Source organism: Poecilia reticulata, chromosome 4, assembly GCF_904066995.2.
Source record: "Poecilia reticulata chromosome 4, P_reticulata-male-v2, whole genome shotgun sequence".
NCBI lineage: Eukaryota > Metazoa > Chordata > Actinopteri > Cyprinodontiformes > Poeciliidae > Poecilia > Poecilia reticulata.
In genome coordinates this window covers 16,376,969-16,390,292 of record NC_088833.1, presented here as the reverse complement: position 1 = coordinate 16,390,292, position 13,324 = coordinate 16,376,969, and the positions used below count along the sequence as shown (strand labels likewise).

Genomic DNA, 13,324 nt, shown 5'->3' with positions numbered 1-13,324 from the left:
AAAATACAAGTAAAACATGAAAGGATAACGTTTAGCTTTATTATAAACAATCAAAAAGCTGTTTGTCTTTGGTAAATGTGTGTCACAATATTTTCCAGAGCTTTATTAGGTTAAAATTGACCTTTACGCTGCAGAATTGTTATTCTTAAATGTGGAAGAAATATACATATAACCTAAGGCTGTAGTTCCCAAAGTTGGATTAATTTGTAAATATGGGATCCTCAGATTCTTTTCACCTTAATACCAAAAATGACAATGAAAAAGCATACGCCTTTTAGTAATATTGCTAAAGATGAGAGAGAAAAAAACTGGACTTTTTATGCTAATTGTATTGTCCTTGTACCATTTATAATTCTCATACAAACTGACTCTGTAAAAATGCTTATACTCAGCTAAGAGTTGAGGTCATGATTTCAAGTGACTAAACCATTATTATTTATCATTTACAATATCATTATAAAAACATATAGTGATAGAAACTACACACATTAACGGTTTCAATCATTCATCAAAAGACATCAAAAAGATGCATTTTTTGTCTTCAATTTTATTAAAACTTGTTCTCTATTTATAATATAATAAGACAAATCATCAGGCTAGCCTAGTTTTCATTAATTATCAAACAATAAAAGATTGTTCTTGACAAATAAACAATGACATCTGAATCAAGAATTTAGAGAAAATCGGGTGGGTGCATGAAAAATAATCAACAATCAATTATTTTTGTCAGATTCTGCATATAAAAATTAGGATGAACACATGAACTTATTTCCTGCAAAATGTGACCGTTGCAGTCGTACCTTGATAAGTGTTGCCTCTGGTTGTGAGATCCGGTTAGTCTTGTTAGCTGTTTATGGACCATAAAAGTGTGATATTTACAATGTAGATCAACAGCATTTTGAACTGATTAACATTGCTGAGATTTTGCAGCAATAACACATTTGAAGCACAATGCGACCCCTGGTGTTGAAACAGGAATCTGTCTGTTTTGGCACAGGTATAATCCAAACTCCCTACAGGGTGGGCAGCATTTTTCATTGAGCCATACGTAAACAACATAATTTCTTGTGTGTGTGCGCGCATGTGCTGTGTATCCTTGTCTTAGGAATGCCAAGCATACTGTCCGTCCCTCTACCATTTGACCACAGTGGATGATGTTTTACATTGAAAAACAACAGGGAGGGGCTTCAGTAGTCATAAGCTGCAAGACAGAAACAGAAGAAATGCTATGAAAGTTTGTTTTTCAGCCCGAGTTCCTGAACAAGAGAAGCATGCAATCCACTTTGTAAAGTGAGGTAAATTCCAGAGAAAGATCACCATGCAGGCATGCAGTCACACCAGAGTGGTCTTACTTTCTATTGTGAGAATGCAGGTACTTGCTGCTGTGCCCCTGCTGTTCACAGCCTTGCACATGTACTCCCCCTCATCCTCCGGGAAGGTCTCCGGCAGGTAGAGGCAGTACGTCTCTCCTCTTTCGATATACTGATAATCCTCACAGTCCTGGAGCATCTCTCCCTCAAACCACCAGGTGACCTCTGGCTTTGGCTCTCCGGTGATCTTAACGGTGAACCGAACTGGCTCAGAATCCACCACCGACTGGTTTTTGAGGGGCTTCTTAAACCATGGCGCACCTGACCTCGCGTGATCTTCCTCATCTTCATAGGCTGCAGATCCGTTGATGATGCTGCCTTCATCCTCGCCGTCATCCTCCTTCTTCTGCAAGCAGACAAAAACAGTCAAGTTCTCTTGCAGGCGTCAAGTGAAGCCCAAGTGAGCCTAGTTCTAATTTGTGAGGTACTTTTTGCAGCGCGGCATCAATTTCTTGTTGTTCAAACTGCATCCTCTGCAGCTTCTGCTCCTCTATCCTCCTCCGTTCTTCTTCCTCTCTGGCCTTAGCCATTTGTTCGAACCGGGCCCGCATGTCCACCTTCTGTTTGAACGGTAGGTCGTCGGATCTCACCGAAGTTGCTTCTCTTTCTTCCTCCTCCTCGTCCTGAAATGCATAGGGCATATGATAGGTTCAAACAAGATTTCTAAAAACGCAGTGTAAAAAGACATGGTCATTGTTCATTTGGAAGTCCAACTTGCTTAAACACCTTAACTTCCATGTTACTTCAATATACAATATTTCAATATGATGCTCTTTCCTCTAAGACTGGGCCTTTCTTCTCTTGTTGGTACATCGGTGTTTTTCACTGTGGATGAAATTATCTTACCAGCTTCCCATGGTCTTGTTGATACACGTGTTTCTTAACAAATCCAGTGAATCTCTGAGATAAGTAGAACCGACCTCCTGACTGCTGGACGTTTCTATGACCGAATTATTTAAAAGCGTTGTGATCTTAGTTTGAAAGCCTCTGAATTTGAATAAACATTTTTCTGGCATTTCACAAATAGAAATTAAATTACCTAAATGGTTGTGTGTCATTTTATACAGTGGATATATGTAGGATTTCAGGTGCATGCGTCTGAATTATTTTTCAGTTAATTTAACTACTATATTTTGCTTTTTGATGTATTAGCTTTTGAAAACAATTTTCGTCTTTTGACACAAAAACTTGTTTGCAATAGAAGACTCATTCATATTTTCACAGTAAGATATCTAGGATTATTTTAGGTTTTCAAGGTTCCTTATCCGTCGGCGCAAACTATGTTCTGCAGAAAAAAGATAGATTCTTCAGTTAACATTTCAGTCCTTTTACCTCCTGGGCCCTTTCAGCTTCTCTCTGTTTAATTTCGTCATCAATGGCCTTCCTCCGCTCTCGTTCCATCTCGATCTTTTTCTGGATCTCCTCCTCTGTCAGCTGCTTGATTTTCTCAAATTTGGACTTGAGGTTTTTGGCCTTAATGGAGCCAGTTTTCTTGAGTTTTGTCAGTTCTTCATATTCTGTGCTTATGACGTCTGAGCTTTCGTTTATTTCTTCCTGTGAAATATCACCACAAATTAAGTGTTATGTCACGAAAGTTTAGAGCCACAGTCCAAAATTCAAACAAAGAATATCAGTGTCATATTCACAGACATTTGTTTGGATGAGGTCTAGCAAATTAATTCAAACTCTAAGTGAAGAGGCATCGAAAACAAATGTGGGTTTACACAGGACTCTAAAATTTAAAGACAAACCTCTCCCATCTCTTTTCTGAGCTGCTCAAATTCCTGCTTTTCCTGCTCCAGTTTCTTTTTGCGCTCCTCAGCTTTGCGTCTCCTCTCAGCCTCTTCCTTTTCTTTTAGGAGCTCCTCAAAGTTGATCTCCAATTTTCTGGGGTGCAGAGCCTCCTGAGACTCACTCTTCACCATCACCTCGTCGTCTTCCAGCAACTAAAAGAATATCAGGTAACGTAACGTAACGTAACGTAACGTAACGTAACGTAACGTAACGTAACGTAACGTAACGTAACGTAACGTAACAAGGTAAATCCATTCCCACTATGCATTTAGAGTCAGCATGCATCCTGTTATTATTCTGCATGAAAGTCCAGATTTAAATTTGACTCTATTGTATTCTTTCAAAAGTAATGATAAGGTTAAACTAAAAATAAAAAACCTTACTGTTTCATCTCCATATGCAGATTTTTCCTGATCCAGGATAGGGCTCTTAAAGAGATGAGTTGGACATGGTAACAGCAGTACAGACATATCATTTGAGCCCATTAGAATAATATAGAGAACATGTATAAAGGCCAAAAGTTTACATATATCAGTTATGAAAGTCTTAATCATTTGGAGGTTTTAGTAATGTATTTGCACTGTTATTGTTTTTCTTTCATTATGGACAAAATTATAATACAGCATCATTTTGATCAATTTCTCAAATGTGCCATCATGCCTTGCAGGAAAGCATACCTTCAGCATGATGCTACCACCACCTTGCCTTTCAGCGGGTAAAGTGTTCTTTAGTTTGTAAGTTTCAGGCGTCATGACCCTTGAAAATGAGTGGATTTTATTTGATCATCAGCTCCATAATAGGAAACAGTTGTGATTTTGCCATAACTGTACTGATAGTGACAAAAACGTTAATTTCTCTGCAGCCTGCTAAAGCCTGTTTAGCAAAACAAAATATCAAAAACACATTTTTAAATATTTTAGCTGTTTTGTATGATTTTGTATTTGATATTAATAGAAAAATCAGCATAGAAAACAGTCTCAGAAGCATAATTCAAAGGCCAAAATTATTATGACTTTCATACCAATGATATGCTTATGTAAACTTGTGTAAGTGGAAGGCTGAACAACAACTGATCTAAGACATATTAGTAACCAGCCCAACACACACGTGCTGTAAAATTTGATCACTGTGTCATTTGGCTCACCATGCTCTTGCGAGCTTCGGCAAAGAGCCTCTTCTCCTCCTCCAGCCTCCTCTTGGCCTCCTCCTCTGCTTTCCTCTGCTCCTCCTCACGTCTCTGCCGCTCTAAGTCCTCGAAGCTGGCGCATATTTTCCCAGGTTTGCTTCCCTCTAGGTTCAGCAAGGCCATCAGCACTTCATCATCTTCATCTATCAGCTGAGAAAAGAATACAATGCAAGTTTAAGGAGCTTTGGTAATGTCTGTAAATAATCTACTTCTTCTATCATTCCCCTGAATTTTTCCCCTGGTACTATTTCCTTTTTTGTGGGGCTGTTCTGTGGATTTATTCTACCGATGTTAGTTTTGTGTTACTAACTAAACCTTTTATTTTTGATAAGTCCTTTCAGACATAATAACTACGCTTCAGTTAAATATTTCCTGTTTTACCCACAATTTATTACAATCGCCAAAAAAGCCTGCAAATTCTGGGGATGTTTCCTCAGAAACAATTTTTGAAGATAGCCTGTCAGATTTCTTTGCAGGACAGATTTGAAAACCATGCACATATTAATACACATTTTTTTTTTTTTTTAGCAAAAATGAAAACAATATTGACCATGCTTTTCCTCGCTTCAGCAAAAGCTCTTCTCTCCTCCTCCATGCGTCTCTTGGCCTCCTCCTCTGATCTCTTGCGCTCCTCTTCAACTCTTTGTCTCTCCAGCTCCTCGAAGCTCAGCCTCAGTTTTCCAGGACGAATCTCCTCTTTGTCCTCCAGATCCTCCTGACTGATGTCTTCATCTTCGTCCTAATTAGATGTAATCTTTTAGGTTTGCTAAACACAATCATAACTTTAATTTTGATTGTTTTAAGAACTTTAATTGCTGCAAGTGGCGCTAAAGTTCAGGTTTTAGCTATGTGAACATGTACATTAAATTAAAAACATGTTGCATTTGTTTGTATAATTGAAGTATTTTGTTTACCATTCCCTGTTTGGCCTCCTGAAAAGCCTTCTTCTCCTCCAGCAGGCGTTGTTTGGCTTCGTCTTCAGCTTGCTTCCTCCGCTGCTCCTGCCTTTCCTTTTCCAGCTCCTCAAATGTCAGCTTCAGCTTTCCAGGAGTCACCGACACCTTCTCTGAAGGTTTTTCTTCTTCGTCCTTTTTCAAATAAAGAATATCCTTATGTACACTATCACAGTGAGGCTGTAAAAGCAGCTTTAAAAAGTTTTTTTTTACCTCCTGTTGAACAATAGAGCGCCGCTTGGCTTCCCTGAAGGAGCGTCTGTTTTCATCATACCGTCTCTTCTTCTCCTCCTCTACCTTTTTCTTCAGCTCCTCCTCTCGGCTTTTCTCAATGTCCTCAAAGTTCATCTTGATTTTGCCTGGAGGTCTTGACTGCTTTGCTGGAACCACACGTATCAGGATTGTGTCATCTCCTTCCTGTGAAATACATAAAAATGTATTGTGAGGTTTGGGCTGTGAGAGTGGGACACTCTGCAGGGCTACTGTCACCATTTGCAGTGGGTCATTATGAGGGTGAGGGGTGTGAGTTCAAGATAGCCAAGTCTAAATCTGTCACAGGATGGAAGTCTACAGCAAATATAGAAACTAGGATGTGTGGGAAACAGTTGGCAGGCCTGGGCTGTCTGCACCCAGCAGCTCACTTCTAGTTCCTTCTGGATTGAATCTTGTGAAACTCAAAGAAAATAGTTCAGTAAAAATAAGTTGTGAGTAAAAGTTGTAAAGCAAGTGCTAAAAATCATGAATTTTGAATCAGCATGGACACTAATTTTACATTTTGACATGATATTCACTGTACATTAATTTATAATCTATATGATTTAGCTTTACTTCATTTGTTGATGCAGGAAGAGTTCAAAACTGATTTCATTTCAAGAAAACTGAAAGCTCTTTGAACTAGACATTTTTATTCTGTTCTAGTAAATTTTAACAAAATGTTAAATTTAAGGGCGAATTGCATTTCTTAACATTTGCCAATCACGTGTAGCTTTACCCCTACGGTTTAAAGAGAAAGACTGAATATTTTTAGTCTTTAAAAACCGATGTCCTTTTGGGGCAAACTTGGAAAACTAGGGGCAAGGAGATGAGCTCACAAATACACTCAAATTCATAAATGTTTTCCCAGTTTACATTTTATTTTACTGGCCCGATGATTACTCCAATGTCTAGTTTGAGGAGTCTTGATAGGTTGCATTTAGTATGACTGCTAACAAAAAACATTAATAATATCCATCCATCCATCCATTTTCCTGCACCCTTGTCCCTTAGTGGGGTCGGGAGGATTGCTGGTGCCCATCTGCAGCTGGCGTGCCGGGCGAGAGGCGGGGTCACCCTGGACAGGTCGCCAGTCTGTCGCAGGGCACATTAATAATATCAATACCAAAAATATATATTTTCTAATTTAAACATGTTCCAATATAAGTGGAAATTTGTTGAGTTGAGTATGATGTTGAATGTGTTTTGTGTATAGATTTGATGTTTTCTCAACAAACAAGATGAACATTTAAAAAATTAGAAAAACTTGCATTACTTTTTAAAGTACATTGCAAACATATAAGATGATAACAAGTGTAAACAAAAAAACATACATAACATACAATAAGGTAAGGCATACAGCACGATCCAATATATACAATGATGTGCCCTGCTAGACAATATGATGTTATAAACTCTGCAAAATATGATGCAACTTAAACTGATTTCTTAAAAAAAAAAAAAAAAAAACATTTAACCTTTATTTTACCAGGATAAAATCTCATTGAAATTAAAAACATCTTTTTCAAGGGAGTTCTGGCCAAAAGGCAATATTATGAAGTATGCCGTAGTGCAAATACAACACTGTGATGAAATATGAGACAGTACAATATGATGTAATCAGTGTAATATATTATCAAAACAATAGTCTTGTAAATTATTGCATTTAAGACAGAAAGAAGTTATACAGGGCACAAAATTTGCTGTTGTATTTTCCTCTTTTAACAAACATAGAAGAATAATGTATGCCAATAATTTTATATTGCACGATGGTGTTTACATAATTTATATAGGCATGTTGTGCAATGTCTGTTCATGTGCAGGGACTCAGTCAGAACTGATTCCAGATCAGCTTTGCAAATGTGTTTCCAGTTTCTTAGTGGAATGTCTTAGCTTCTACTTGAATCAAGAGAGAGAGGAGATAAAAGTGAAGGGATAGTGGTACCCTGAGACATGGGTTACAGGTTACAGACCTGCCTTTCTTAGATTTAAAGCATTCATTTAAAGTGAAGACTACCTGCTAAACTTTTGCATGCAGTAACTTTACCTCAACCAACCATTTGTAAGAGACTTCCAAGTTGATCTCCTACTAGGATTGTAATTCTGCCGGTAAAATAGCCAGCTGACAATATTAAGTCAGTTTTAAGATGTAGTATGTAGCAGTCCATAAAGTAAACTTATTATCTTGATTATCTCTCATTAACAGCGTCCTGACTGAGTTTTCCTTCTGTTATTCATTTCAGTTCTGTTAATGTCACTCACACTGCACTGAAGCAGAACTAGGGCGCTGAGATAGCAGGTAATTGCCTGTGATTACCTGTTTGGCACAAGAATGCTTACATAACCCTTTCCTGAGAACTTAACAGAAAGGCTCGTGTTATTTTTTTCTGTGCACAACAATTGGAAATCGTTCAATCATTTACCTAAAATTGTTCAATGAGACACACTAAACACTCTGTCAGTACACGGTCTTCACATGTCAACAATGCTACCGTTGGGTTTCAGACCTATATTTGACCCCTGCCAACTGTTCTCATCTCAAAAGCCACTTAAAATAGCTATTCCAAGTGGCAGCAGAGGATTACCTCCGTCATTACAGAGGAAAGTACTCCATTGTCGCCATAAAGGCAGGACTGAACCACTCACTCGGGCCGCCATGCTTCTCAGTAAGATATGAGACTCTTTGCAACCAGTTAACCCTGAAATCACTGACCTCAGCAGCTTTCTGAGCCAGTTCCTTCTTGATTTTGGCTTTCTCCATGTTGTCCTGGGCCTCTCTCTTCTTCCTCTCCTCCTCCATCCTCTTCCTCTCCTCTTCTTGTCTTTGTTTCTCCATTACTGCAAACTTCCCCTTCACACTACCTGGATAAATGGCGCAGGAAAACATAAGCCTTCAGCCTATCCACTTCTCCGCCATATTCCTATTAATAGCTGCATCTCTTTATGTGCCTTACCTGTGATTTTGGGGACGTAGGACTTTTCCACCTTTTTCGTTTTTACCTCCTCTTCCTCATCACTGGAAGCAAGTAGTTCTTTTATCTGTGGTAGATCAGAGAGAGAGAGTGGTGAGGTTAAGGTTTAGCTGGGATCATCTCCTCTGCCACTAAGGAGCCATACTGGTCCCAGCAAGAACTAGGGCCAAATCCCTGTTAATAACAGGGTCATGTGGCGAGCTGGTGGGCCTCTGATTGGCCTGCAGTGTAGCTGCACAGATAGGGGATGAGCGTAGGTGTCCAACCCTGGCAGACTCTGGCACAACGGTCTGCAGGAAGGTTGTTGTGTCTGCTTATCAACACTAATCCACTCACATAACATCGTATCACTGCCTTTGTTTTATTTCCTGCAGACTAGAAGAAAACTGGTGTACTCTGAAATTCTGGATCTTTGGTTTTATGTTTTCTCACTAAAACTGAGTTGAAAATCAAAATCCTATTTATTTGTTATTGAGCAAAATTTAATATTTTTTTATTCTATTTTTTTAAATGTTATGTTAATTGGGAGGTTTCCTATGTAATTAAAATAATTTGCATCTAAACACCACTCATTCTCATCTATTGATTATAAAATGCATGAAAATATAATGTGCATTAACAATAAATGTACATATATTTCTGCTTCAAACCAAACATGGATGCTTACTGGGTGTTGAGTGGCCTTTTCTTTACCTGATAAGGGAGAGATTTATTTCTGTATTATAAAAACGTTGTATTTAGATCGATATCTATATCCGAGCATCTTCCTGAACTCAATTGAAATTGATCACTAAAGGCCTAAATGTAAGGTAGGAATAAGGATTTAAACTAAACCATGAATGGAATGAAAGACAGAAATAATAAATCACAATAAGATGCCTTTCAGATGAATACAAGGCTGCACTTTTAAAACATATGAAAATGTTCACAATAAACTGTGTTAATTCCTCTGACAAGCTTCAGATAACCAGAAAACACACAAAAATAACAAATAAAAGAAATTAAATTCAATAAGGGTTGGGTGAATTTCTCACTAATTATTTCTGAATAGACATTATACACATTTGACTTAAGTTCTTTAGTATTAAAGATTTCTTATTTTTTGAAAAATAAAATAAATGCAGACTTTCTACAGATTTAGAACAAATTTAAAGAAAAATCTAAATTTCCTGGATTTAAACATTTAGATACAGTCTAGGTTTAACTTATTGAACAGCTAGTTATTCTAATATTACATGATCTGATGTGATCTAACATAAAAAAAAATTAAGTAAAAGCTCCAAGATGAAAAATATTGTGATTTTGCTCCATTTACGTCAGCAAAATTGAACTTAAATAAATTACCTAATTTGTAAAATAATAATTTGTTCCAGTTAAGTGAGTTGATTAGTACATGTCAATAAAACTAGTGTTTAGTTTATGATTCAGTGCACATTAATATAACTTTAAATGAAAACCAAAACAAACCAAGGCTGAAAAATCATAAAACTAAAATTGGTTATAAAAGTGACCATTAGTATTGAGGCAGTGTGTTTGGAGCTACATCGCCTCTGGGTTAAAGATCCTCACTCAGACTGGCAGCTTCGTCACCTCCATCATGCCCCATCATGCCATGCAGCTCACAGTCGGAGGTTAGTGCCGTTTGTCTCTCTTTGACCTGCTGCTTTCTGCGATTCCACTCCCTCTCCTTGACGTATTGATCCTTCCTCTTCTGCTGTTCGTCCCTGTTCCTCTGCCGGCTGCGCTCCTCTCTGGCTTTCTGCATGGCCTCAAACTTGTTTGTCACATCTCCTTTTTCTTTGTTCAGCTTTGGCATATAGCTCCTGGCCACTGGTCTTCTGGTCCTCAGCAGCTTCTACAGTTTGTATGGGAATTATAAAATGTTGCGAGTCAGGTTTTAAGCTTATATAATAACACAATCTTGCTTGTCCAGCTCCAGTGTCTTACCTCTTTCTTAAAAGCCAGATCGGACATGTTCTGTGAATTGTCTGTTTCCTGCACTTGATCTTTACTGTCCGAAACACCATTGACAGCGTCGTCTTTCTCACTTTCTTTGCTCTCCTCTCCATTCAATTGTGTTGTCTCAGCCTCCTCACTTGTTTTGTCTTTGACTCTGTTAGTTTCTCTGCCTTTGCTCTGTGGTGTCCTCTCACTCCTCTCCTCAGCATCGCTAAGCGTCTCATCGTTCTCTTCCTGTCTCATTTCCTCCTCCGAGTCTTCTTCGGCGCTCATCCCGTGCTCGTTGTCGTTTCTATCATCTTTATCATCATGAGTGTCAACAGCTGCAACCTGTGCCACCTCAGTCATGTTTGTGCCACGATGACAAGTTGACAAACAGAATTTGTTGTAACTGAAGCTGCAAACCAAGGGGAGAGTTGGCCACAATCAAATTAGCAATATAAATGGAAACATTTTATGACACTTAAATTGCAGTAGTACAGGTAGATCATTGGAATAAACAATTATGCTCTCCATTTATTTCCTTTAATAAAAAGTTGTTCTATCTTTATGCCTCTATCTCTCTGTAGCTCTGCACTTGACAAAGTCAATAACGGAGCGGCTGCTTTTTTATTTCCATAGAAAGTACTCCTGGCCTGAGCCAGAACTGATTCTTCTGTTTTTATCTGAACAAAGCTATTGACCATGCTGCTGCCATTTTGCCCTGATAAATCCCTTTCTACTGATTGATATTGAATAACTATTTAAATCAGAGATTGAATTAGACCAAAAACAGCAATAAAATCTGAAACTAACTGTATGATTGGATTATGGTGGATCTGGATTCATTTGAGCCAAACTGGATTCGAAATTATTAGGTACGAACTGAAACTGTTTGTCTTTTTAAAGTGCCTTAAATTTTCAATTGTCCCATATATTTAATACATTCAATAAAAAACAAACCAAAAAGCAATAATTTCCCTTCTGCTTGTGTCGGTTGCTGCTAATGAAAACAAATGAAGTGATGTATTTTCCATAAGATTTTGGCCAAAGTCTTAATTAATTACATTCTTTGGTATTAGCATTTTTTTTATCACTGCAACTTTGCACCACAGTTAACTTTTTCAGTATTTTATTTTTTCAACCTTAATAGTTTGAGTTTTTCTGATGTAAACTTAAAAGCAGATTTGAGGTGAAGCCACCCATTCTGCTCCTCAGTCTGTTGAGAAAGAGTGCAGTGAAGGCCTGCTTGCTCCTATTTATATCCCACTTATGTGCCCAGAACATGTGATCATTGCTATTTGTAATGAGTGATAGGCAGTTGGACAAAGATCAAGCTGGCACCCACATGTCGCCCTAAGGACCCTCCACAAAATGGCCAGACTCAGAGCTCAACAACTTGGTGAACAAAGGGGACTATTACTCATCCCACTGTAAAACAGTCACTGTTTGTCAGCATCCACACACACCTTCTATTCATATCTTATAATCTTTTTGCTGTAAATCAGAAATTGCAATATTTTGAGCAGCTTATGGTCAAAAATGAGTGTTCAGGATCAACACAATCAAACGTGAAAACACCACAGTTAAGGGAGAAACTAAAGTGACTCAACCTGGATATACCGAGCCTGTTGTTCTGAATAGGGTGAGTTGTTAAAATAAAAGTTTAAAAAGAGCCTCTTTCTGTATGACATTTTCAAAAGCCTGACTGGCTCAGATGATGATCTCTGTTTAGTCAACAGGCTTTGATTTTCAAACCGGATGAACACCAGGAGCACAGAACGATAAATATGGGATATCACCTGTCATTTTCCTAAAGCATGTATGGCAACATGTCATCTGGAGCTAAAATTTACTGAATCATAGTTACATAATATATCCTGTCGACTTCCAAACTATCATCAGTCTACATATTTTATTGACTGAACAGGAAAATGTACTTATTTCCAATAAATCTAATCTACAAACCTGAGTAAAATGTCTAAGATCTTTGTAGTAGCACAGCACTAACTGAAGAAAATTGTGCTAACTGGAAAACTTTAGTTTCAGCAGGTGCTGTCCTATTTTTGTACACAGCTGGCACAAGAATTCATGACGAAAATAAATGAGTTTGACACATGTTACACGGAAAGATTCAAGTGTTATCACTACCGTAGCTTAGAGCTTTCTGTGGACCTTGCAGTGAGTGCATGTGAAGAAAAAGTGCAATTCACCAAAACGCGGTGGACTTGTAACAGGCTGGAAACAGCTAACTTTTCCAGACACTCATGAACAAACCTGTTAGATAAAATGCTGCTCAGTGTACACATTTTTATAATTTTGCCACTCCTCTACTTATTGTGTTTTAATTTTCACTTTGATATGCTTAGAAAAGATAACTCAACACAATTCTATGTCCAAAGAAAAAGTCAGTTATTTCATGTGAAGAGATACAAGAGAAGGGCAATTGTGTTTTTAAATAACAAAAAAGAAAGTCTTACCTTCTGGTTGTGTTTTAGTCCTCAAGTTTTGATTCAAAAATCCTCTTTGTAGATAAAAACTCAAACCAGTGAAGTCAGCGCTGCGAGACTATCGGTGAGGTGTGACCACGGTCTGAACAGACCCTACTGGCTGCTGGTTGGGGGTCAGTGAGGCGTTTCCATAAAAGTACCGTTACTTTCTGCCGGATAGCATGCAGGCCTGTCCCACATTCAGCTGTTGTTGCCCAGTTTGCACGTCTGCACTTGTGCACCAGCACTAGTCACAGCTGCATAAATAGGAAACTGCTCTTTGTATTTATTTTTGAAAATAGTCACTTGTATTTTATCTGGACTAAATTGTCTACTGCTATTTTGACCTGCAGAACAAAATGAAGATGAA

The 13,324-nt window shown here is 38.0% G+C and overlaps 1 protein-coding gene across 3 annotated transcripts; it reads right to left on the bottom strand.

The window, feature by feature from the left end:
* Positions 1–17: 17 nt before the first annotated feature.
* nexn (nexilin (F actin binding protein)) lies at positions 18–13,096 on the bottom strand. 3 transcript variants are annotated; one of them, XM_017304200.2, is made up of 15 exons: positions 12,946–13,096; positions 10,475–10,883; positions 10,185–10,382; positions 8,510–8,594; positions 8,269–8,417; positions 5,517–5,720; positions 5,265–5,438; positions 4,901–5,089; positions 4,309–4,500; positions 3,548–3,592; positions 3,122–3,316; positions 2,703–2,924; positions 1,799–1,993; positions 1,353–1,716; positions 18–1,201 (listed from the first exon to the last, which is right to left on the bottom strand). In XM_017304200.2, the coding sequence occupies exons 2-15, from the start codon at positions 10,832–10,834 to the stop codon at positions 1,188–1,190; spliced, it is 2,586 nt and encodes an 861-aa protein (XP_017159689.2). In that variant the 5' UTR covers positions 10,835–10,883; positions 12,946–13,096; the 3' UTR covers positions 18–1,187. The 3 variants fall into 3 exon arrangements, with proteins under 3 accessions (XP_017159689.2, XP_017159688.2, XP_008406210.2); XM_017304199.2 differs by lacking the exon at positions 18–1,201 and having other exon boundaries at positions 1,208–1,716; XM_008407988.3 differs by lacking the exons at positions 18–1,201; positions 3,548–3,592 and having other exon boundaries at positions 1,208–1,716.
* Positions 13,097–13,324: the final 228 nt, after the last annotated feature.

Bases quoted from the DNA above. Each gene is read 5' to 3' on its own strand.
- nexn (XM_017304199.2), bottom strand. From the start codon at position 10,834: ATGACTGAGGTGGCACAGGTTGCAGCTGTTGACACTCATGATGATAAA. The intron at 5,439-5,516 runs GTAAAAAAAAAC...TATTTGAAAAAG, and splicing joins GCTCTATTGTTCAACAGGAG to GACGAAGAAGAAAAACCTTC. The intron at 3,317-3,547 runs GTAAGGTTTTTT...ATATTCTTTTAG, and splicing joins CTGCATATGGAGATGAAACA to TTGCTGGAAGACGACGAGGT.